Source organism: Schistocerca cancellata, chromosome 3 (assembly GCF_023864275.1).
Source record: "Schistocerca cancellata isolate TAMUIC-IGC-003103 chromosome 3, iqSchCanc2.1, whole genome shotgun sequence".
NCBI classification, from domain to species: Eukaryota; Metazoa; Arthropoda; class Insecta; order Orthoptera; family Acrididae; genus Schistocerca; species Schistocerca cancellata.
Window position 1 is genome coordinate 291,828,926 of NC_064628.1, and position 24,278 is coordinate 291,853,203.

Consider the following 24,278-nt stretch of genomic DNA (forward strand, 5'->3'; position numbering starts at 1 on the left):
GTAGTAGGAGTACCGTAATCCACTAAATTACAGGCCCATGCCATGAATGTCAATATGCAGCAGAATTTTGGGATATGTATTGTGTTTGAACATTATACATTATCTCAACATAAGTCATTGACATATAGTCAACATGGATTTAGAAAACAACATTCTTGTGAAACACAACTAGCTGTTTACTTACACCACGTGTTGAGTGCGATTGAGAAATGATTTCAAATTGATTCCAGATTTACAGAAGGCTTTTGACATTGTACTGCACAAATGGCTTTGTGCTAATGTGACTAGATTCCTGATTTCTTGTCAGAGAGTTCACAGCAATTGACGGAAAGTTATCGAGTAAAACAGAGTGATTTCTGGCATTCCTCAAGGTAATGTTATAGGTGCTTTGTAGTTCCTCATTTACAAAAATGATTTAGGAGACAACCTGAGAAGCCGTCCTAGGTTGTTTTGCAGGTGATGCTGTCATTTATCGACTGGTGAAGTCATCAGAAGATCAAAGCAAATGAAAAAACGATGTAGAAAAGATATCTGTATGGTGCAAAAATTGGCAATTGACCATAAATAACAGAAAGTTTGAGGTCATCCACAAGTGCTAAAAGGAATCTGTTAAACTTCAATTTCACGATAAATCAGTCAAATCTAAAGGCTGCAAATTCAAGTAAATACCTAGGAATTACAGTCACAAATAACTTAAATTGGAAGGCACAGATATCTATTAAAGAGACTGCCTGCACTTGTCTGTCCATTTTTAGAATACTGCTGCATGGGTGGGATCCTTACTGGATAGGATTAATGGAGTAAATCAAGAAAGTTCAGAGAAGGGCTTGTATTATCACAAAATAGGGGAGATTGTGTCACTGAAGCTATACAGGACTTGGGATGGACATAATTAAAACAAAGGCGTTTTTCATAGTGGCGGAATATTCTCACAAAATTTCAATCACCAACTTTCTCTCCAAATGCGAAAATATTTTTTTGATGCCAACCTACACAGGGAGAAACAATCATCATAGTAAAGTAAGGGAAATCAGAGCTCACACTGTATGAGTTTGGAATAATAGAGAATTATTGTGAAGGTGGTTCTGTGCGCCCCCTGCCAGGCACTTAAATGTGATTTGCAGTGTACCCATGTGGTTGTAGATGGGGATGTAGAATTATTGATCATTGGTGCTCACTTTTGTCTGTAACAGACACTGAGGTGGCGACATAGCAGTGTCATTCTGGTTCAGTATCCATTGTCAGGATATGACATATTATTTCCCATTTTCTCTAGATACTTAACATTCAAGTACCTTGTTACTCAACCGTGCATTGAGGACACCTTACTGACAGAAGTACCACCCTTCATTAGTGCTGCCTGGGTGCAATATTTTAGCATATTGATAACCAGGTCCAGAGGTTCTGACTCCACATTCAGACGCTTTCTTTACTTTCTTATTTACTGGCCCTGATTTGTAATCAGTTTGTGAAGGACAGTCATAAAGTTTTAACTGTCACTGGGGGGGGGGGGGGGGGGGGGGGGAGTTACATAATTACTTTTTTGTTTGCAGGTACATGGCTGCAGTCCTGGAACACATTGAAACCTTTGTGCCACAGTACTACAGCATGTCTCCAGATGAGGCAAAAGAAAATAGTACAACTTATTGATCAAGTGGAGATGGGCTGCACCATATTGTTGTGGGCCATCATTGACCTGCTATGGTACTGTGGCACTGGGTTTTCAATGTGTACCAGCAATGCACACATGTAACTGCAAACAATCAAAAAATGAATTACTTATTTTTTTATGAAGGGGATAATAAAAACTTTATGACTATCACTTGTTGTACTGAATACTAGCATTCTTATTTTTTTCATTTAAGGAACTATAACCTGACAGTTTTATTCTGTAGGCAAATTGAATCCTGTATTTTGTTATGAAATGACACTGTTGGTAAGGATCTGACCTTCAGTTTGGTTGGCAATCCTAATTTAGGTTGTTTATGGTCTCCCTAAGTCAGTTCAGGTATTTAAATAACTTACAACAAAATTCCTTCCCCAGTCTTCTTGAACTGAGCTAGTGGTTCATTTCTGATGATCTCATTGTCAATGAAATGATCAAATCTGATTGTTCTTTGCTTGGTATCAATAAATAGTTTTGTTAAGTTTAATCTTACACCTCATAACAATATATCAAATTTGTGATCTGTCTAACACGTATCAACTAACAGAGTAATTTCTATTAGGCCTTTACTTTCCTGATTATGATTTTTTTGATTGCAAATGATTTTTTAATGTTCTATTTACTTTCTTCTTGGACCATCTTTCATATATGGTGGAGCACGTGTTAAGACTCCAGTGATATCACTTTTCCTAGATTAGTTTCTTTTCTTCTGTCCAAAGCTGTTTCTTCCTGCATATAGCTTCTAGTTCCTCAAGCTCCTTAACTTTACATATGTATATTCATTATAAATATGTTTTTGGCATTTACGCCCTTTTTTATAATGTTTATTTGTTGCAGATTTTTGTTTCTGATAAGTTGTCTTTTCTGCTGGCTTGTTAAAGATTGTTGTGGTGATACTAGTGTTGCCCATTTTTGTGATCTGCACAAAGATTTTTATGCTGTACTTTTCTGTAGTGTCTAATATTCTGCCATGTGTCTTGTGTAGTTCATAGTTGCTGTACAATCAGTAATTATTGCCACCTTTTCTAGGCCCATGAAATTTGCTCCTTCTTATGCAGTGTTCTTTGGTAATAGCATAACATCAGCAAATACTTAACAGTTGATAGTAATGTCTTCTTGCTTGTAGCCCACTACAATTTGATTCTTAATTTTGTCAATATCAAATGCTTTTACCTGTTCTTTGGGTTTGTCCAAGACATAGTATGAAGTTATGGGAATATACCATTCCCTTGTCATTTGTCACTTCAGCTGGTTCAGAAAACTCACCCATGAATTAAATCTTTGAAGTTGTGCTTGTTAGTTGTACATTTAGTAAAGGTAGCACCTATTTGTTTAAATCTATTTCTTCAATAGCAGTACAATGAAATGACCTGACTTTATGAAAGAGTTTCATATTACAGTTAAATTTTAAGATTTACTGTGAATAGACTTTTGAGTGGAGAAGGAATTGTCCAACAGAAAGTTTTTGAATACAATCTTAAACTCCCCCACAAAACCTGTGAGACATTTAATATGCTCTGGCAGATTGAATACATGTATCCATGTACCTAACTCCTTTCTGTAACAGTGTTACACTACTGAAGTCTGCTTATAGGTTATTTTTTGGCACAATAATACACTGCGATGGCAAAAGCCATTGGATACCTCCTAATATTGTATTGGAGATCCATTTTCTCTGTGTAGCGCAGCATCTGGATGTGGCATGGATTCAACAAGTCATTGGAAGTCCACTGCAGAAATAATGGGCCATGCTGCCTTTATAGCCATCCGTAATTGTGAAAGTGTTGCCAGTGCGGGTGTTTTTGCACAAATTGACATCTCGATTGTGTCCCATAAATGTCCGACGAGATTCACATTGGGTGATTTGGGTGGCCAAATCATTCACTCATTGTGTCGTGAATGTTCTTCAAACCAACCACAAACAATTGTGCCCTGGTGACATGGCACATTGTAATCCATAAAAATTCCATCATTGTTTGGGAACCTGAAGTCCTCTGAATGGCTGTAGATGGTTTCAAGCAGCTGAACATAATCGTTTACAGTCAATAATAGTTTGTTTGACCAGAGGACCCTGTCCACTCCATGTAAACACAAGCCACACCATTATGGAGTCAACATCATTGTATTCACAGTGTATTGCTGACAACTTGGGGTCCATGGCCTAGTGGGGTCTGCGCCACACTCAAACCCTACCATCAGTTCTTACCAACTGAAATTGAGACTCATCTGACGAGGCCACAGTTTTCCAGTCATATAGGGTTCAACCAATATGGACATGAGCCCAGAAGAGGCGCTGTAGGCAATGTCATACTGTTAACAAAGGCTCTCGTGTTGGCCATCTGCTGCCATAGCCCATTAATGCCAGGATTTCATCATGAGAATCCTCTTGTTTTCCATTCTCTTTAAGTGCTCATACCATCATAGCCTTGTTGTTTCTGTCCTGCTCTGCAAGGGTGCCCCTTTCACTATTTCTCTTGCCCTTTCATTCCTCATTGTATCCCTCCTTATTACTACTATATTAATTCTGAGGAACTTTGTTTCATTTGCCTGTTATCCGCTTGCATCTCTTTTTCTTCATTACCCATGTTTCAGATGCATAGGTAAGTATTGGGATTAATGACTTCTATATATCACTTCTTTGCTTTTTTGTGTAGTGGCTTGAGCACAGGAAAAGAACACTTCACAGAAATAATTCTGCCTGTCTGCCAAGTGCACTGATATTTCTAATTTCCTCCATTTTTCTGTATCACACTTCCCAAGTACTTGACACTTTCCACCTTCTTCAATTGTCCACCTGCACTTGAAGGAATGAAATAATCTAGTTTGCAAAATTAAATATGCTGTGTGAAAATTAAATTACTCAGTACTCCAGAATTAATATTTCACTCTGCAGTGGAGTGGATTGATACTGACTGATTGGAACTGCTTAGTGGGACTCGAACCGGGAATGATGCTCTTTGCAGTCGATAAACTCTCTGACTGATTTACCCAGCCACGGCTTAAGATCTGTCCTGACAGCTTTGATTTTGTCAGTACTTCTCTCAGACTCTCTGAACTTCACAGTAGTTCTTCTGCATACTTTGCTGGACTACCACTCTCCAAAGAAAAGGTATGAAGAAATGGCTTAGCCTTTGCTCGGGATTGTTTGCAAAACAATCTTTCACTCAGCAATGGAGTGTGTGATGTTTTGGAGCTTCTTGACAGATGAAACCTGTGTGCCAGAGCAGGACTCGAGCCTAGAACCATGCCTTTCTTGCCTAGAGAGCAAGCCCATTCGATATGAGCACTGCAATGAGTCCTAAATCGGGTAACAACCCTTAGGTTTTGCGGGAATCCATTTCTTTGTGATAACCTTTACCCGTTTGGGCTAGTTCAGCAAGCTATACAGGAGAGGTTCTGTAAGGTTTGTAAAGTAGGAGAGATATTGGCAGATATGGAACTGTGAGGACGGATTGTGATTTGTGCACTAGCATTGTTCATGAGAAGTAGTTTCTGGTTTCAAGTCCTGGTTGGGCACACAGTTTCAATCTATCAATAAGTTTCCCTTACTTCTCATAGTCTAAAGTTGTGGTAAGAAATTTAATTACGGCATATAAACTATTTCCTTATAGAGACATTCTCATTTCGTCAGATCCAACATCGCGAGCAGCACGTGTGGCAGCCACTGTTACATCAGGAAGACTGTCTGCCGGTGCAGGTGGCAGTAGCGGGAGTTATACGTCGAGCCGCAGATCTTCCGAGGACTCTTTGGAGGAAGGTATCAACCTTCGGGATGTTAGGGTACGTATTTATGCTAGGAAGTGCATTTTGCTCTCGCATTGCATGTGTAACAGCTGTTTGATAACTTCAAGATGTAGTAAAGAGAATCAGTGACTATTACTTCATTTTACAAATGCTTATTCAGAAAGGCTATGACTGACTTTTCCATAAGTGTGGAGACCTGTCTTTTTCTCTGCTGTCGCAAATGTCAACATCAGTACACTTGATGTTAGTGTTTGGGAGTGGCAGGCGGGTGTGTGGGACTAGTCTTTCACCTGAGCTGACCATGGGGTGCAGGATTGAAATAGGTATGGACAAGGATATTCTGCATGTTGGATGACTGGCAGAACTCTACTTGGAGTGATAAATCATGTCATTAGAACAACTTTTGTTAGAGACAAAATGTTTGCCGTTGCTTTCCAGTGACAATAGGCATACTTCTGTACTGCTCATGCCCATGAGAGGCAGCAGGGTATAGGCATCATGTGGCTTGCAAATACCTTGTGTGTTGCCTATAATCCAGTCATCTATTCCATGTGAAAGCCGATAGGCACAGAAAAGTAAAATTCCTGATTGTTCCTAAAATTTATTTCGCCACTTGACTCATTCTTAAGGTTTACTTGTCGAAAATCACTCTTATCAATTTCCTGGGGTCGGTAGAATGCAGTACACCTGGTTAGCAAACTCTGCTAGTGGTGAAATCTAATTGTCTCAGGGCCAGTGAAAGCTAAAGGACCCCTACTGTTACTAAAAAACGTCAGAAAATTTTGTCTCTAACAAAAATTGTTCCCCATGACATGATGTCAGTCCAAAGTCACCTGAGGCAAAGACCTTGAAACACTGTGTGTATTCCATGTAAATACAACAGGGTGTTTACGGCCCGGGACAACCGGGAGATCCGGAAAAAACCCGGGAATTTTTTAATCCGGGAGAAGACCAGGAAAAACCCGGGAATTTCTTAGAATTCCGGGAATTTTTTGTTGTTTTAGTTTTCAGTTAAATTTTTGTAATTTTGACTGGTAAGAACCGATACTCTAACAAAGGATATTACTGTATCCCGCTGCTGCAAAATAATACTACAGCATTAAAACAATGAGAGAAAAAAACTAAAATAAAATACCTTAAATTGCAAAGGAAAGGCGCCATATAAAAGAAGACAGTGCACGTACAAGTGTCTGCCAACAGCAAAATGTGTCATAGGCTTTAGGAAGACTATGCAATGCTTCATAACAACAATTGCCTCCGATGAGCGTGAAGTCACAACTGTTTACATTAGATTCTTCTCCCGCTGCTGGCTACAGAAATGTGGCTGTTGGCTGTGTAAGCGGCAGTAGCAGCAACCAGCCACATGGGGTACCCGGAAAAATATTACTGGCACGTCCAAGCTGTTAGATTCACGCGTGCGCTGCAGGCCCGGATCTGGGAGGGGCAAACCAGGGTATCTGAACTGGTCGGAAATTTCGGAGGCAAGTGGCAAATTCATATTCTTGAGGAAAAAAACCTTGTTTCACAAAGCACCAAGCATCCAGTCCACATCGGTCTATCGATTATTCGTCTAATTTCGAAACGCACGCCTGCTGGTTTTTGGACATTTTTGAACACCTGCTAAGTTGATTTCTGAATGAATTACAAGTTGATTTTGGAATGCGTGCATAGTGTACGTGATGTCTCTGCCAGGGGAATCCTCGTCGAATCTAGAGATGAACTTTCCTGCAGACAAAACGGGACGGGGCGATATGAGCTGAGCGGAATAAAGCCGAACCGGTGAATGCCAGCTGCTGCTTGTTTATGTGGTTGATTCGGTTTGCAAATGTTTAGTGTTGTTATAATTACTATCGAAATCCTTACATTCAGACTACCAGAGTGGAAATAAACGACTAACAGGTAAGAAAGATTATGTATTATCTTCTTGGTGTAACCAAGAAAGTGAAATTCTGACACAAAATATTTGGCCAGATCACTACATTAGACAGGGCCAGTTTTAGTCTCCAGCTAGCAGCTGCTTAAGTTCCATTCTGGGAGTTGCGCGGAAAACGCGTTGTATGACCACGCCTGACCAGAGAATAATCGCTGGATAATTAAACTGGTGATTGTGGCAGGGTTAGTAAAGTTAACCAGAGAATGAATTTTGACAGTGATAGGAATAGTTACAGAATTAGTTTCTCTTGTAGCTTTTGATCTTAGCGACAAATACTATGTGCGAAAGCTTTTCTTTTCTTGTAGCAACACCACGTATATTAACTTAAACCATTCTTTTTTCCCCGTTGGTGGAATTCGAATATATACTTTCGCAATATGAAAATACGCAGCGTACATGTTGGTGCACGTCAAAGATCTTTCCAAGACGTGGTTTTTTCCCTGAGTTTCTTTTTCTAAAGTGCCGAGAAATTCTACGCTGCTGTATAAAACCATATCCATTCAAAGGGTTGATAAGTATAACAGTTCAGACGGAAAGTATACTGTTACTTAACACGAAAAAAGTGTATTTTCACCCGGGAGAAAATGTATTTTTAACCGGGAGGTCCGGGAAAAATCCGGGAATTTTTTTTCCTTGTCCACGTATACACCCTGTACAAGCATAGAACACTATAGTGTAGAGTCTTAGTAGATTCATCAGTTAGATGTAGGCTACTTGAAGCAATTTACAATCTGCAGCAAAAATTCATTCCTAAGAGAATTGTCACAGTCAAAGAGGGGAAAAAATCTAATGTTACTTTGAAACTGTAGCCAATAATTAAGTAATAAAGAAGAAAAACACTTTTAAAGATATGAACTTGCAAAAAAATTCAGTTCTATGTAAACACAATACATGGTTTTAATGTAAACAACTACTACTTTCTGTAGTTAACTAACAAAAAAAAAAAGCCAAATTGCTAATGATTCTCAGGGCTATAGTATGAATGGATTTTTATACAGTCATTTGACATAACAATTCAGTTCAGTTGCAGGTATTTACAGGGCTATTACAAATGATTGAACCGATTTCATAAATTCACTGTAGCTCCATTCATTGACATATGGTCACGACACACTACAGATACGTAGGAAAACTCATAAAGTTTTGTTCGGCTGAAGCCGCACTTCAGGTTTCTGCTGTCAGAGCGCTCGAGAGCGCAGTGAGACAAAATGGCGACAGGAGCCGAGAAAGCGTATGTCGTGCTTGAAATGCACTCAAATCAGTCAGTCATAACAGTGCAATGACACTTCAGGATAAAGTTCAACAAAGATCCACCAACTGCTAACTCCATTCGGTGATGGTATGCGCAGTTTAAAGCTTCTGGATGCCTGTGTAAGGGGAAATCAACGGGTCGGCCTGCAGTGAGCGAAGAAACGGTTGAACGCGTGCGGGCAAGTTTCACGCATAGCCCGCGGAAAATTGGCTCATGCCAGAACTGGAGACCGACAGCGCTGACTTCATCTTTCAACAGGATGGTGCTCCACCGCACTTCCATCATGATGTTCGGCATTTCTTAAACAGGAGATTGGAAAACCGATGGATCGGTCGTGGTGGAGATCATGATCAGCAATTCATGTCATGGCCTCCACGCTCTCCCGACTTAACCCCATGCGATTTCTTAACCCCATGCGATTTCTTTCTGTGGGGTTATGTGAAAGATTCAGTGTTTAAACCTCCTCTACCAAGAAACGTGCCAGAACTGCGAGCTCGCATCAACGATGCTTTCGCACTCATTGATGGGGACATGCTGCGCCGAGTGTTGGAGAAACTTGATTATCGGCTTGATGTCTGCCGAATCACTAAAGGGGCACATATCGAATGTTTGTGAATGCCTAAAAAAACTTTTTGAGTTTTTGTATGTGTGTGCAAAGCATTGTGAAAATATCTCAAATAATAAAGTTATTGTAGACCTGTGAAATCGCTTCAAATATTTGTAATAACCCTGTACATAAAAAAAAACCTCATAAGAGTGGTTACGTGAAACAAATAGATCAAAAGACAATGAAAAGCACTACTCACCAATGTACTAGTCATTGTACAACAAGATGGATTGAAATGTCATAAAAGTAGATCACTAAAAAAACTTCAAAATTTGTGGTGTATAGTTTACAAAAATATTAGAACATGGTTCAGAAATAGCTTTAATTATGGAAAATTCCTCATTTATTTTGAGACACCTTTATGGTGACCTAAGTAATGCACTGTTTCAGTATGCCTTGCTTTTAAGCACTTCAGACACTTCAGTGTAGGTACTTACAGCTTTATGACATTGTAGCAAAGAGAATGACGTGTAATAGGGTCTAGGGCATTGGTAGTCAACCTGGCGGAACTCTACTTTGAATGATAAATCGTGTAATGAGAACAACTTTTGTTAGAGACAAAATGTTTGCTGTTGCTTTCCAGTGACAATAGGCATACTTATGTACTGCTCATGCCCATGAGAGGCAGCAGGGTATAGGCACCATGTGGCTTGCACATGCCTTGTGTGTTGCCTATAATCCAGTCATCTATTCCGTGTGAAAGTGGATAGGCACCTGGCCTACCACCCAGTAGTGCACATACCAGTTTTCATGGTGGCTGGTAGGGGTTTTAAGAACATTTTCATTACACTTTTAAAAAAATTTGACAAGGTGTTTGGTTACTAATTATTATTATTATTATTATTATTATTATTATTATTATTACATGCTTTAACTTGCTGTAACACTATAAAATTTGTGGAGCAAAGTGCAGTTACTTCACTACTATGTAAATCGCCGTTACTGTGAAACCAGTGGGTATTTAGGAAATTTTACTACTAACAGAAATACAAAAGGTTAAAAAAGGTTGACTACTCCTGGTCTAAGATATAGTGGTGTGCTCCCAGCCTCTGTTGAGGAAGTTGAATGTGTTGTGTGCGAATAGCTATCTCACGTGATGTCCTTGACCCATGAGCTTCAGCACTTGCGCATTCTGTCAGGTACAAAGGTTTGGACACAGGGTTCCTCCTACAATGAGATGTGTACATGTTGCTCCAGTGGCAACACACCAGAATCAGTAGCAGTGTCAACCATGGAAAACTAATTTCAGCAAGCAGTAATAGAGTACATGTCGCTTAGCATCTTCATCTCGTGCTGAAATATAATAAGCATGTTAATGTATGCTATGACATCACTGTGTGTATCGTCTGCTCCATGTACACTTTGAAAATACTTATGCAGTAGATTAGTCACAGGAATGCACTCTTGGCATGTGCTCTCTCTCTCTCTCTCTCTCTCTCTCTCACACTACCAACAACAACAACAACAACAATTCGGATTGGTTAATAATATTATGATTACTTTGTGGAATTAGTGGAACTAGTACATTATAGTATGAAATCAGTGCACATATAAAATATATTCATAGCAGATAACAGTATGCATTGAAAATTACTTATAACTTCATTTATCCTAACAATCTGTATAGTAATACAATTTGATATTCTCAACTTGTTGCACATCTCAGTATTTACCAATCTCGACCTATTCAACAGCGATGACATTTGGATGTATTATCTCATTATTCCAAATGGATCCTATGTAGTAGTGGTGAAACTTCTGGATTCTGTCCTTAAATTTTGATGATTTTGTGTTTGTGAATGTACCAGAATTAAATCACCATCTCATATGTGATGAACCCACACTTGTTATAGGTCTTTCTGTATTCAGCAGCTTTTTGCTGCATCATTGACAGTGCGATCTTCTGTATTTCCTCCTGTCGTATCAGTCAGTGGAGGGAATTGAAAACATTACTTGAAAATGCTGCTTGACTTCTTTCGAAACAAGACAGTAGACAACACACATTATTAGTCATACCCTCAATTTCTCGCTATTTCTTGGCCCAGTTCTTATATGCCTTTACACATTGCACTTCACAGAGTTCCACCGATTGTCTGATATCGTGTTCTGTTGGGCTTGGTCCTGGTCAGTATGTGGACTTCAAAATCTGCTTTTATAATATTCTCCTCCTAAAAGTTCTTTCATTACCACAATGTAAACTGAATTCAATATCTTACAACAGGCAGCAGGGCTTCACTGCATTAAAAAAATAATCATCTTTTAGAATTTTGCTGATAATTTTGGCATGGTCTTTTGCAAGGGATAGTATCTAACCCACTTTGGTACAATGTTCAGCACAACCAGTACTTGGAAACATTACCTTCGCCTTTTGTAATGGGGCCCAGAAGATCCAGACATACTAACAGTCCTTTGGTATCGAGATTTACTTATTGAAGTCCCTGATAGCAAGGCAGTGAACCTTCATCAGAGGCTTAAAACTTCAGTCCTTTAAAGAAAACCAGAGATAATTAGACAGAATGTGCAAAGAAATAATACCTCCAATCAATACAACTGAAGGGAACATGAGTACAGCCAAATAACCTTTACCCATACATGCTAACACAGAGCACAAGGTATATTCCTTAAACCAGCATGTACTTAATTCCACGTGGGCTAGCATCAATATTTTCAGGTTAGTGTTGGTCCCAACTGCCAGTGAGCTGGCACTCTGCACTAAATAATATCTAGTTTACACAATAATTAGAGGACTTCTAAAACAGGCAGAAAAACACAATCAGTTTGTACATTAAGAGAGCCAGACACATGAGTCTCCAATCACTTCTCAAAATAGGTGTAAGCTAGTGCCCATGATATGATCGTGAATTAAGATATACAGAAACACATTGGGCAACAGTTTCACAGATTAATGGTAAGCAGAACACAGGGTGGATTAACACTTCCAACAAAAGCATCCTTTTGCCCCCACTATAGGTTAAACCCGAGGCCCATTAATTCGTACACAACCAGCACCAGTAAAACACTATTTCACTGAGTTGCAGGAAAATATGCTCCTAGGTGGAATCTGGTGAATGCTAACCATTAAACAGCATGATGAAAACTATGAGTACAGCCTCCGCACAGCACATCATCAATAACTCATACCTAACCAATAGGCTGACACATTCGCTGGCTGATGTCTCTCTCTCTGGCGTACGCTGCAGTCGGTCCAAGACTCCACTAGCACTGCCTAGTTCAGGGTGTATACGGCCCGGGACATCGGGAATTCCGGGAAAAACCTGGGAATTTTTTCATCCGGGACAAATCCGGGAAAAACCCGGGAATTTTTTAGAATTCCGGGAATTTCGTTGTTTTAGATTGCAGTTAAAGTTTTGTAGGTGTGACGTGTAAGATCTGATACGCTGACAAAGAACTTTAGTCCACTACTGCTAAATAATATTGCAGCAATGAAACACAAATCAGAGAATAACACCAAAATAAAAGTTTAGTTGCATAGAAAATGGGTAAATAGTGTCAAAGGATATAGGTAGAAGATTATGCAGTACGTCCGTAACAACTAACATGCATTCGATGTGTGTGACGTCACAATTGTTTACATTTCTAACAGATCACCAGAAAATATTACGAATAGTGGCTTGAGATGCGTTACTTTCGAAGTAAATTTCCACGCAAGATGATTTATGTTACGTGTGAGAATGTGCAGTGCATTTCTTAAATCACAGGACGTTATAACTCTCATTCAAAACGTAACATTTTGAGGATCAGCCATTTGAAAAATGTCGGGCCCAGAAGATAAGTCATTTATGCCACTATTTAAAATTTTACCATCACATTTGTATTTGATATGACTTAACGTGTAACACACGCTAAAAAAAGACCGAGCTTCAAGTTAGTTTTCATATTTAATGTTGTTCTTTCATAGATAAAAAATTATGCAATCGATGGCAAAAAGTTCCATTGACCTTCAAAAAAATGTGCATAATGTGTTACTGAGCAATGTCACAAGTCCCTTCATGCCAGAACACTTCGACTTTTCTAAGCAACTGATAATCATTTTGGCACGATTTTAATTGCCAAATTAGAGCCTGTTAGTAGGCCTACGGACTTCCTATCATTGTAGGACTAATAACAGTGGATGCCAATAGAGGATGCAATTCTCGTTCGTACATACACATCTGCTTACGAGTTAACCGGTGTAGAAACGCACTTTGCTGAATTGAGCGAGCTCGGCCTACCTTCGTAACGTACATGCCGCGGCCTGTCTTTCTCGTAGGCCTCGTGCTCTGAATAACTGCCGTCATTCGCTAGCGAGGTCACGTGACATGAGCTATGACTGGCTGACAAAAGTGCATCGCTCAACGCAATCTCTATTTTAGAGTTTCGGAATTTCGGAAGCTACCGTGCTGTAATTTGTGGAATTTGTGTATATACTTTAGCAATACGAAAATAAACTCTGTGCATATTGTCTCGCGTCAAACAACTTTCCCAACGCATTGTTTTTCCTGGATTTCGTTTCCTAAAGTGCTGGGACGTCCTCCGCCGGTATAAGACCTTTAAGATTCAAAGGACTGATAGGTTTTACAGCTCCGAGGGAAAGTATACTGTTGCTAAACACGGATGTATTTTCACCCGCTTTATACGTAATTTCATCCGGGAGAAATTGTGTTTTTAACCGGGAAATCCGGGAAAAATCCGGGAATTTTTTTTTTTTTTTTTCTTGTCCACATAGACACCCTGTAGTTGTATCAGGTGTGGACACTGCCTTGACCCCGACAAGAGGGAACTTCAGCTTACAGCCTGACATGTTGAGAGCGTAACACTGTCACTATGTTCTGCGCTTGTATCTTGAATGCAAAGATCAACTTTGCTGGGTTTGTTCTGTGCAATTCATGGCAAGCTGTGTTAAATGCCACACTAAGCCACTTCAGTGCTCTATCCCTAGTTCTTTGTTGCTTACTAACATTCTGGGTGGACCGAAGCTCAGAAAAATGGTTGATAGATGCTGAGTGTTTTGTCACTGTTGTGGTCTCCATGCTTGGACTAAGCCACATGAACTGCCACCACGAACACACAATGATTACAGTCCTTTGCGTGTAAGAATGGGCCAAGATAATTGGTAAATAAATTGTTGAAGGGCTGGAACTCATGAGTAGACTGGAAGAGGCCCATCTGTTACTGACGCTGGATTTCCCTCACGTACACTGTTCACATCTACTTATTCACTTCTGGACTTTGCTTCCATGCCCTTCCACATTACATGCTCACAAATTTTCATCTGTCTTATGGATGCCCGAGTGCCCACCACGCAGCAATTGATGAAAATATCTGAAAACGGCAGGCTCTAAGCTCCTGGGTAGGCAGATTGTCACCTTTTCGTAATGTATGGTATACATCCCTGCCATTATAGTTTCTTTGCATTCCTTCTTGTAGTTCCCTCTCTTTTCTCCTGTTGTAAAGCAGGATATGGTACAAATCAGGAAAATGATGTAATATTCTTACATGAAGTTTCATTTGATTATAACTATTTGTTGTTACTGTTATTTTGTTTACTGGACCAGATTTGTTTACTGGACCAGACTTCACTGAATACCATGTGCCAGTGTCCTTAATTCAGTCATCTGATTAGTGTGTTAGTGTTGTGTTAATTCCTTTACTCTGATGTGGAGCATAGGGCACATGTTAGAGCTTTCCATCTGACCCTGTTTGTTGCCATTTTCTAGATGTTACTCCAGGAGCGGTCAATGGCTGCCACCTCAGCTTCAACAGTCCTGTGCCAGGTCGACCTCAGTCTACCTCTCCTCCTTGCTCCTTGTGGGTTCCATTCTAAAGTCTGCTTTGGAATATGTTGCGGGCCCCTTCTCAGGGTGTATCCAATCCATCTCCATTTCCTTCCTGTTACAGTTATCTCAGCTTTCCATTGTTGGGTGCATTGCCATAATTCTTGGTTTGAGATAACATTTGGCCAGCATACTCCCAGTATAGTCCTCAAACATTTATTGGTGAAAGTTTGTACTCTTGTTTTAATTTTTGCTGTCACCTTCCATGTCTCACACCCATAAAAGGGAACAGATTTTACATTTGAGTCAAAGATTTTAAGCCTTACCTTCAACAATTTGTCAAGAGGTGTCCAGACTGGTCGCAAAGGCCTCTTTTGCCTTTTTGATCCTACTTTCAACGTCTTCTGTTGCCCTTCCATTTTTGGAATCAATACTTCCCCTGGGAGAACATCTGATTAGCAATTTAACTAGATTGTGAACCATTTCGTGCAGCCAACTTCCTTATCATCGTCAGGTGAATTCTCTCAAACTCGAATTTGTGAGAATTCGATCTGTACAATCCTTCACTACAACCATTTGCCAACATTTCTGCTGACCAGTTGGTATCGTTGCCTGTGGTGGTAAACATAAGGTTACTTTCATGATCCATGTAAAATGTTGATGACTAAATGGTTAGAACTGCACCAACAGTAAAAAACGAAGTTTAGGAAAAAAATGAGCAGCTGTTAAGCACAGCCACAAGAATACTTCTGTATTCATGGTATCGCTAGATCTGTATCTCAGTTACTACTCATTCATTTCTAACAGTGGAAAATTGGGAGTGGAATAACAACAATTTGGAAAGGGTAGACAGCTACTCAGCCTGTAGAAGAGGTGTTAGATCACAGAAAGGTACACTGGAAAAGAATGCCAGAAAAATATTAAACATTCAGGCTAAGTCCTTTGTCAGATGTACAGGACTCACACACAGACACAACTTGCACACTCTTGGCCATTGTCATCTCTGGGCTTAGGCCTGACTGTGACTGTGTCTAAAGTGAGCAGCAGTCTAACTGGAGTGGGTAGTGGAGATACAGAAGGGGTGTGGGGTAGGGAGCAGAATAGCAGTGTGAGGGAGGAGGAAGATGATAGTGCTGCCAGTGAGTGCATGTAGGGATGTGGTAAGGACAGCACAGGGCTACTATGTGCAGCCTGTGAAATCTGTGCTAGTTCGGGTGAGGGAGGAGGGAGAGATGTGAAGACAGAAAAGGACTATGCAGATTCAAGGCCTCTCCCATACGTCCTCCCACTATCACTTTGTCAGTCCTTTTGCAGGCACCCATAACACATCAAATGTGGGGCAGCATGTGAAGGCAGCCAAGCGATTTACCAACTCGGCAGCAACCACTGTACCACATTCTACGTGGGCATGTCAACTAACATTCTGGCTGTCTGCGTGAGGGGCTGTAGACACTGTGGTCAAGACACACCTGGACCATCCATTTGCCGAGCATATGTGTCAACATATAGTGCTTCACTTCAACTGCCTTACAGCCTGTGCCATCTGGATTCGTCCCACCACCACCACAACCACCTCTCAGATGGGCAGATGGGATTTCAGTCTACAATGTATCCTTCATTCCTGTTAACATCCGTGGCCTCAGTGTTTGCTAGTTGCCGCCTTCCTCGCACATACTCCTTTCCGTGCACCCACTCCAGTACTACACGTGCTTTCTATCACACCTACGTACTTTTCTTCTTCTCTAATTCCCCCCCCCCCCCCCCCCCCCTCCCGCCCACTATCTGCAGCCTCTCAATGCTGTACTTAGCAGCTTTATCCTGTCCCCACTACATTCCCAACTGCTTTCACACACAGCACCAGCATCCTCTTCCACCATTATACTGCTATCCCTCACCCTTCCTGCACGATGTCTCTTTCTCACCCCCATTATGTGCCCCACCCACTCCAGCTACACTGATGTGCAAAGCTTAAGGCCAAAGGTAACTTTTGGATGATGTGACATTGCCAAGTAACACAGTGTGATGACACTTGGACTGTACGTAGAAACAACAGCTACAGTGTAGTACAGAAGGTAACTGAAAGAAATACGCAATGGGACATCCAGAAGTGACACTTTTGTGCAATGACAATAAATACACTGAAATCACTGTGGTTCAGGATGGTCCCCTGGACATTACAAAAGGTAAACATGATTCTTAATAGGGATTGTGATCACCATGGGTGGCAGTGCTTGGTCTTCAGTGTGCTACTATGCTGGCCACAAGGTTGTAAGGAGTTCTTGTGGTAGGGCACTCCATTCCTCCAGTAGCACAACTGACCACTGCTGGATGATCACTATTATCGAAGTTGATACTGGTAAGATATTGATGTCAGGAATTCCAAGACCATATCAAAACCTGTACGGTAATTCGTCAGACTAGCCCGGACATACAAAAAGAAGTGAGCAGGGGATTTCAGTTTATGTATGTAGAGAGAAAACTTTAATAAAATATTTTTATTTATTTACTAAAACCTGACTACAATTTTATGTTAGCATGCAGTAATGTTTATCCTTTATGTTTTTGAGGGATGATGAATGAATGCAGTGTATGGTCCAGTGGCAAAATTATATTTTTATGTGGTACAGATACAATTTAACAAGTTTTTAATTTTTTATTTTACTTGTACTGTGAAATCTTGCTTCTTGCTTCATTCCATGATTATACATCAACGGGAAGTATGCTATAGGTTTTGATGAGTGAATTTGGGAGTTTCAAAATGTGTGACATAAATGGCCGAATCTTTCCATTGAATTGACTTGGAAGCTTAATGTTTTTACACTGGCAAGGAACTACAGACTGAAGTATGTGACATAAATTTGAACATGATATGCCAACATTTTCTGTAGGAAAAGAGTTCTCAACAGTTGGACAGATGAATGGATATTGCACCATCTCAATCACCAAGTCCGTTCATTTGCCACTAAAATGCTACATATGAAGAAGTCGGGCTTTGTTTTATAATTTTACACCTGTTGCACTTATTTCCCATCCTTCTTTTCAATGCGGGCTTTGCCTTTTTTTTAGTAATTCATTCAGAAGTGTCAATAAATTTTTCAAGATTTAGTTCCCAGTGATTAGTAATGCTTCTTTGTATGATAAGTCTCAAAGCAGGGTACAACACGTAATGGAACATTGCAAGTTTTGCATTGGTATCTAGTTTCCTGGCGCACTTTCTGTTTTGTGCAAACCACGCATCTGCACATTAGCGTACTTTTCTGCGAATGTTCACTCACGATAACAGCCAGAAAATGTCTCCCTGTGAATCGCAGACGATTCTCGTCATTGTAGTGCCCTCCCCTACCAGCTTTTCTCCATCCTGTAGCATATTTTTCTACAATCTCCCTTACGAAAGAAAGGTGAAACTCTGCGAGTGCCATTTTTTGCCCAGTTACTGACCGATGGAAAGCACGAGCATTTAGAATGCACAAATTCAGAATGTGAAAAAGAAATTGCTTATACCATTTCACAGTCTTACGCACTGATCCCACAGAGCTCAGTAACATGTCACAACGGTCAGCTGCACCCATACTCTAATTATAATCTACAATACAATATGGTTTCTTTATTTTTTCGCCATTATTTCTGTCAGTCTTCTCTGTTTCAACCATTTGTGTTGTGTGACTTGTGATCAATACGCATACCTCTCTCTTATTGCACCACTTGACAGCAAGAACCTTGTCAGTGGACTTAAGCTCAGTTTCTCCTCATTTTAACTTCTTCTGCAGTTTTGGCATGTTGTGTCTGTTCCGTGGTTGTGAAGCCAGATGAACAGGTCCAGGCTGGAGTACCAATTATCGACATACAGAATATGACCCTGTTCCAAATACGATCCCATGAGAGTTGCCACTATGTCATCACTTTTTCCCAAATTGTGGAACCCAATTGCTATTGTTGCACCTGTATATACAATAAAATCCAAAATATGCCCACTCTGACAGTCACACAGTACAAATTTCTTTATTCCCAATCTACTTGACTTGGTTGGAATAAATTCCTTAAAATATAATAGTTCTTTGAACAGCAAGAGACTTTCATCTATACAGAGCTTGTGATATGGGCGAAATGAATTACGAAACATCTTATGAACTTTGTCAACAATCGCCCCAATTTTCAATAGACTGTCGTCTCCAGTACTCGCAGAGTTATCACTGAAGTGTAACATTCTCAGAAGTGGACAAAACTGGTGTGTTAAAAAGTGTATCCCTTGACCAATAATCACTTAATTTTAACTTCTTAATTTGTGCCATTAGGAGGCAAAGAGCAGCAAAACAATACGTTTCCTCAAATCCAGTGTCTTTCCACTTTGACAGTTGAGAATTTACAGATTCTGCAGTATTTTCTCTGGTGCGAACATAAAAACGATTTGTTTCGTCTGCAGTAAATTGCAACAGTTCTTGAGACATAAATATCACAAAAAATGAAAGAATGCTTGGGTCAGTATCTAATTGACATATGTGTCCTAAACTCAAATCATCGAAGTAATGGTTTTACGGGTGCAAATCAGTTTCTTTCCAGTCAAATGAGTCACTTAAGCGCGCTGTTTTCTGATCCGTTTCACTGTCACTTTCTGTTTCCTTGGATTCAGAAGAACTGCTGACTGTAATTCTTGCTCTCCCCTCTGATATAAAGGGCTGAGGCCTGCAGCTTTGAAATTCTGTTGAAGACTCATAACTGCTAGCAACGTCAGATAATTCACTCTCAATGTCGCACTTAGTGAGCATATCCAGGATTTCTTTATGTGTGCAACCGTGGCGACGTGACATTTCTCACGTAGAAAACAAGAAAACTGACGAAAATACAGGAATTGAACTTGAATTCTGAAAAGAGGGAACATAGCAACAAACATATATGCACTCTTGAACTATACAGTCAGTCCTCTGAACAGCTACTGGAAGAGCAGGGCAGAAAGACTGCTCTGCGTGTTTACACATCTGTAGCGCTTAGGTAGCTCTGACTCAGTGCGCCTGAACTTGTCCCTAGCAGTGGAAAGGCAGGTTGCGCAGTACCTGTCAACACGCCCTTAGTGCTGTAGGGAAGACCTAAGGGCCACACTTATACATGTCAGGCGTGCCAGGGGAATGGTGGGGAATGACAAGTTAACAAGTCCCCAGCAGCCTAAAGAAAGGACGGTGGCATTTTCATTAAAATTTTTCTTTGGAGTTGCCTGTTCATCACATCTTCTTATTTTATTATTCATCTAGTAATCATCTAAAATAGAAGTTGAATGTGAGTATAATCTAATTAAAGTATGATTTAATCATCTAGCTATAGCTATGAATTAAAGGCAATTTTTCATTAATAGAGAAATTAAAGACATTTGCACATAATTGCAGCTGGAGCTGAAGGAGGTAGAGGAGAAGTTCCGGAAAGCAATGGTCCAGAATGCGCAGTTGGACAATGAGAAAGCTTCATTGACATATCAAGTGGAGCTGTTAAAGGATAGACTCGAAGACCTGGAAGAACAGCATGCACAGCTGCAGGTATAGTATTAAAATTACATTTTTATGTCTAATTATTTTAAAGTTATAATTTGTACATTTAGTGGATAGCTTATTGTTAATAACACAATTTTTACACATATTACTCATCTTCTTATACTTGATTACTTGTCGCTCTTTGAAATGGGGCATGCAACATGTTTGATAATATCACTATTTTTTCTTAGCTGAAAATGTTAGCACATGGAGATTGGAATGTAATGATTTTATTGTAATATTAAGGATTGTTTCTCAGACTTCCACCAGATTTATCCTTTACCGTTTGTTCTGTTTCTCCTTCTATTCAGATTTTTATTGAAAAATCATGATGGAAGTAGCATTCTCCCCATCCCTCAAGTTATTATTAGTTTTCAGTTTTATCTTCTTCCTTCCAGTTTGAGAGGTTGTTCATTCTCATTGAAAATCAAGTCTTTTTTACTTTTCTGCATCACTAAAGTAATTGATGGTTTTTTCTACAGAGAGAACACCGTGATAAATGCAGGGAGCATGACCAGCTTAAGAGAGCAGCAACGAAGTTGAAGGAGGAAGTAGAATGGTTTCGAATTCAACTTGAGGAAAGAGATCTCCTAATCAAGGTAGCATCCACTATAACTGAGAATTTCTTTACACAATTCAATTGTGTCTTAACTTTTAATTTCCGATTCTAGAGAAACATGACATACTGTCGTGGTTTCATGAAATTCCTGTGTAGTTTGATTATGACTAGCAGAGATGCCTCTCTTTCTAGTTTTATTTATTTATTTCTTACTTATTTGTTTTAGCAATGTGCCTTATTACAATGTTTAGAATACCACATGTTTAAATGTATAACTGAATAGTTAAAAAAGAAATCTACTCACTAAACAGTAGCAGAAGAACACACATATAGAAGGTATTAAAGTTTGCAATCTTTCGGAGTCAGAGGCTCCTTGTTCTGGCAGGAGGGTTGAAGGGGAAGGAAGAGGAGTGAAGGAAAGGGACTGCTGAGATTTAGAAAATGTGGCAGAGTTCAGAAAATTCGGCCAGAACAGCAGGTCAGCAGTCAGGGGAGACTTACCAGATGGGATGAGAAGAAAAGACTGACTTTTTTATCTACCCAGTTAGATTATGTTTTCAAAAAATGTTCATTTTTGTTGACATGCTTAGATTTAATTCTTGTACAAAATTTGTGATGAACAAGACTAATAATAACAAATTACTCTTATTTATAGATTCTTCCATTACTTCTTGGTAGAAAAATTCCCTGTTTAAGGTTGAATAACAAGTACACTGTTTTTTTTTCTACTGAGTTTTATTTGTTTCATACTAGTTTATGGCTTATTGAGCCCTTGTCAGGAAACACCTGACTAGTGTCTGAAAGGGAAACTAGTTGTTAGGTATTGATACATTATAAGCCAGGGCTTCACAACATACGTGCTCGCGGAGCAAGCTGTGAGCAGCAAGGCGCGAGCATGGAGCAGCGCGAGCACGCTACCCCCACTACCGGATCAGAGCGGAAAGTGGGGAGAGTCACGTGGGGCACACAACAGCTGCCGCCAGTCAATGTAAATCCGCGGCCATCTGCAGGGATATCACTCACGAATTATTACTGCGACAAATGAAACAAATAAAGGAGAATGTACACGTGCCACATAATTTTATTAGCTTAGTGTATACCTCTACATTCGTATTAATATGTGAACTGTTACACAATAAAAGGTGTCACTGAAGTGTGGGATTCTCGGTTATCTTGTACTTTTTGTCCTTTGCAATTGCGTTTATGTTAGGAGTAATTGTTCTTGTGCATTGTAGGCGCAGTGTGCAGTTTAAATTTCGGTCAGACAATGTGTTTCTCAGGCGTGTCTTGTTACATTTCATTGCAGAGAACAGTTGTTCACAAACATACGTGGAACCGAACATTGATATTATTGTAGACGCCAGTTTGTGCAAACGACGAAATCTATCCTGAGGGAAGTGTCTGTAGAATTCCAAAATGTTTTTCTTGTTCTGAAATTTGTCTCTATTCTCTGTCACACTGCAGGTCAGTAATTTCTAGTTGCAGTTCAGGACGACTCTTTTCAATATTTGCTGAATATGGAGAGGTGAACAGATCAAAATCTCTGTCTAGCGCTGTCAGATCTTTCTTCCTTAAGGGCAACTAAACTATGTGAATAACGTTCACAGTCTTTGTGAACATCTTTCATGGATGATAATTTAGGAAAATGAGCTAGATTTCCTGTTTCCAGCTGACTCACACAAAGTGTCAATTTCATTTTAAAAGCTCGTATTCGGTAATTACCTTGTAGTGAAATGTTCAAAGCATTTAGATGGCTAGTTAAATCTGCTAAGAACGCGAGATCACATTTCCATGAAGGCTCTTTCAATTCAGGAACACACATGTTATTTATTTCCATGAACACATTTATCTCATCTAATAGGCAAAAAAATCGATTTAATAATTCGCCACGACTAAGCCAGCGGACCTCGCTGTAATAAGTCAGGCTACCATACTGGCTTTCTACACCCTCAAGAAAGCTTTTAAATTGCCTGTGTTGTAGTCCATACTTCCTTATGTAATTGGTTGTACGAACAACAACAACCATCACATTTTTTAGAGTGATACTCTTTGCACATAAGTTTTCCTGGTTGATCACACAGTGAACGCCCCTTATTTCATTCAGCACAGTCAGTTTTTGCATTTTCTCCTTCAACAGTGCAACGAAACCTGATTTTTTTTCCCCTGCATTCGGCATGGTCAGTTTTTGCGTTTTCTCCTTCAACAGCACAACGAAACCTGATATTTTCTCTGTCATCACTGGTGCACCATTTGTAGACACTGAAACTAACGAATTCCACGACAATCCTATATTTTCAACACTTTCTTCAACACTACTTAATATATCACCTCCGGTTGTAGTGTTCTTCATGGCTACTACATCGAGGAGCTCTTCCCTTACCTGAAGATCTCTATTAACACATCTAATAAATATGGCAAGCTGCGCTGTTCCAGTGATAACAACACTTTCGTCCAGAGCTAGAGAATACGCCATAAAATCAGATATTTGCAAGCTGGCTGTGGACGTCGTCTGCCATGTCCTGTATGCGACGCATAATGGTCATGTTAGATAATGGCACAATCTGAAACTGTTTAGCTTGAGATGGACACATATGTTCCGCTGCAACTACCAAACATTCTTTTATTAAATCGCCATCAGTGAAGGGGCGCAGGGATTTTGCTAAAAACAAAGCAATTTTGTAACTCACTCTGAGAGCTGCCTCAGTTGATTTTTCTTCGTCGTCCAGATCTTCATCGGGTAGCTTCCTTTTAAGTTTAATAACTTCCTGTGCACGATCTGGTCCATCACATTTTCCACTTCCGTAGTCTTTCGCGTGGTACGACATATTATGTCGCTGCAAATTAAATTTCCTGAAAGAATTCAGCGTTCTGTGATATACTAAACATTTTGCAACACCATCTTTTTCTGTGAACAGATACAATGGGGGTTGAACTGCGAAAGCATGGTTGGGGTTACACAACGGCAGCTTGACATGATTCTTAACCAGCGCAATGACTGTTAGAGCTGATCGTAGTGCTTTAAACGTTACACAGTCGGCGCGAATTCAATAGGCACGCTGCGGCCTCCCCTCCCTCCCTACTCTGTGACCTTGCACCTGCTCGCGGGCACGTGCCTGAGCAGACGCGAGTACTCGCGCTCAAAACCGGCCAGTTGTTAAGCCCTGTTATAAGCAAAGATACAATCCACTTACATAAAAGTGTTGTGCATCAGACTTGTTTCTTAATGT

General features: G+C 40.0%; 1 protein-coding gene across 5 annotated transcripts in view; it reads left to right on the top strand.

Annotated features, from left to right (window-relative positions):
* The window catches only part of LOC126174987 (leucine-rich repeat flightless-interacting protein 2), a 259,584-nt gene that overhangs the window by 178,130 nt on the left and 57,176 nt on the right, over window positions 1–24,278 (top strand). For all 5 annotated transcript variants that reach the window (XM_049921466.1, XM_049921467.1, XM_049921468.1 and 2 more), the window contains 3 exons: window positions 5,298–5,446; window positions 20,352–20,498; window positions 20,975–21,091. In XM_049921466.1, coding sequence (XP_049777423.1) covers window positions 5,298–5,446; window positions 20,352–20,498; window positions 20,975–21,091 — 413 coding nt within the window. The remainder of the gene's footprint in view (window positions 1–5,297; window positions 5,447–20,351; window positions 20,499–20,974; window positions 21,092–24,278) is intronic.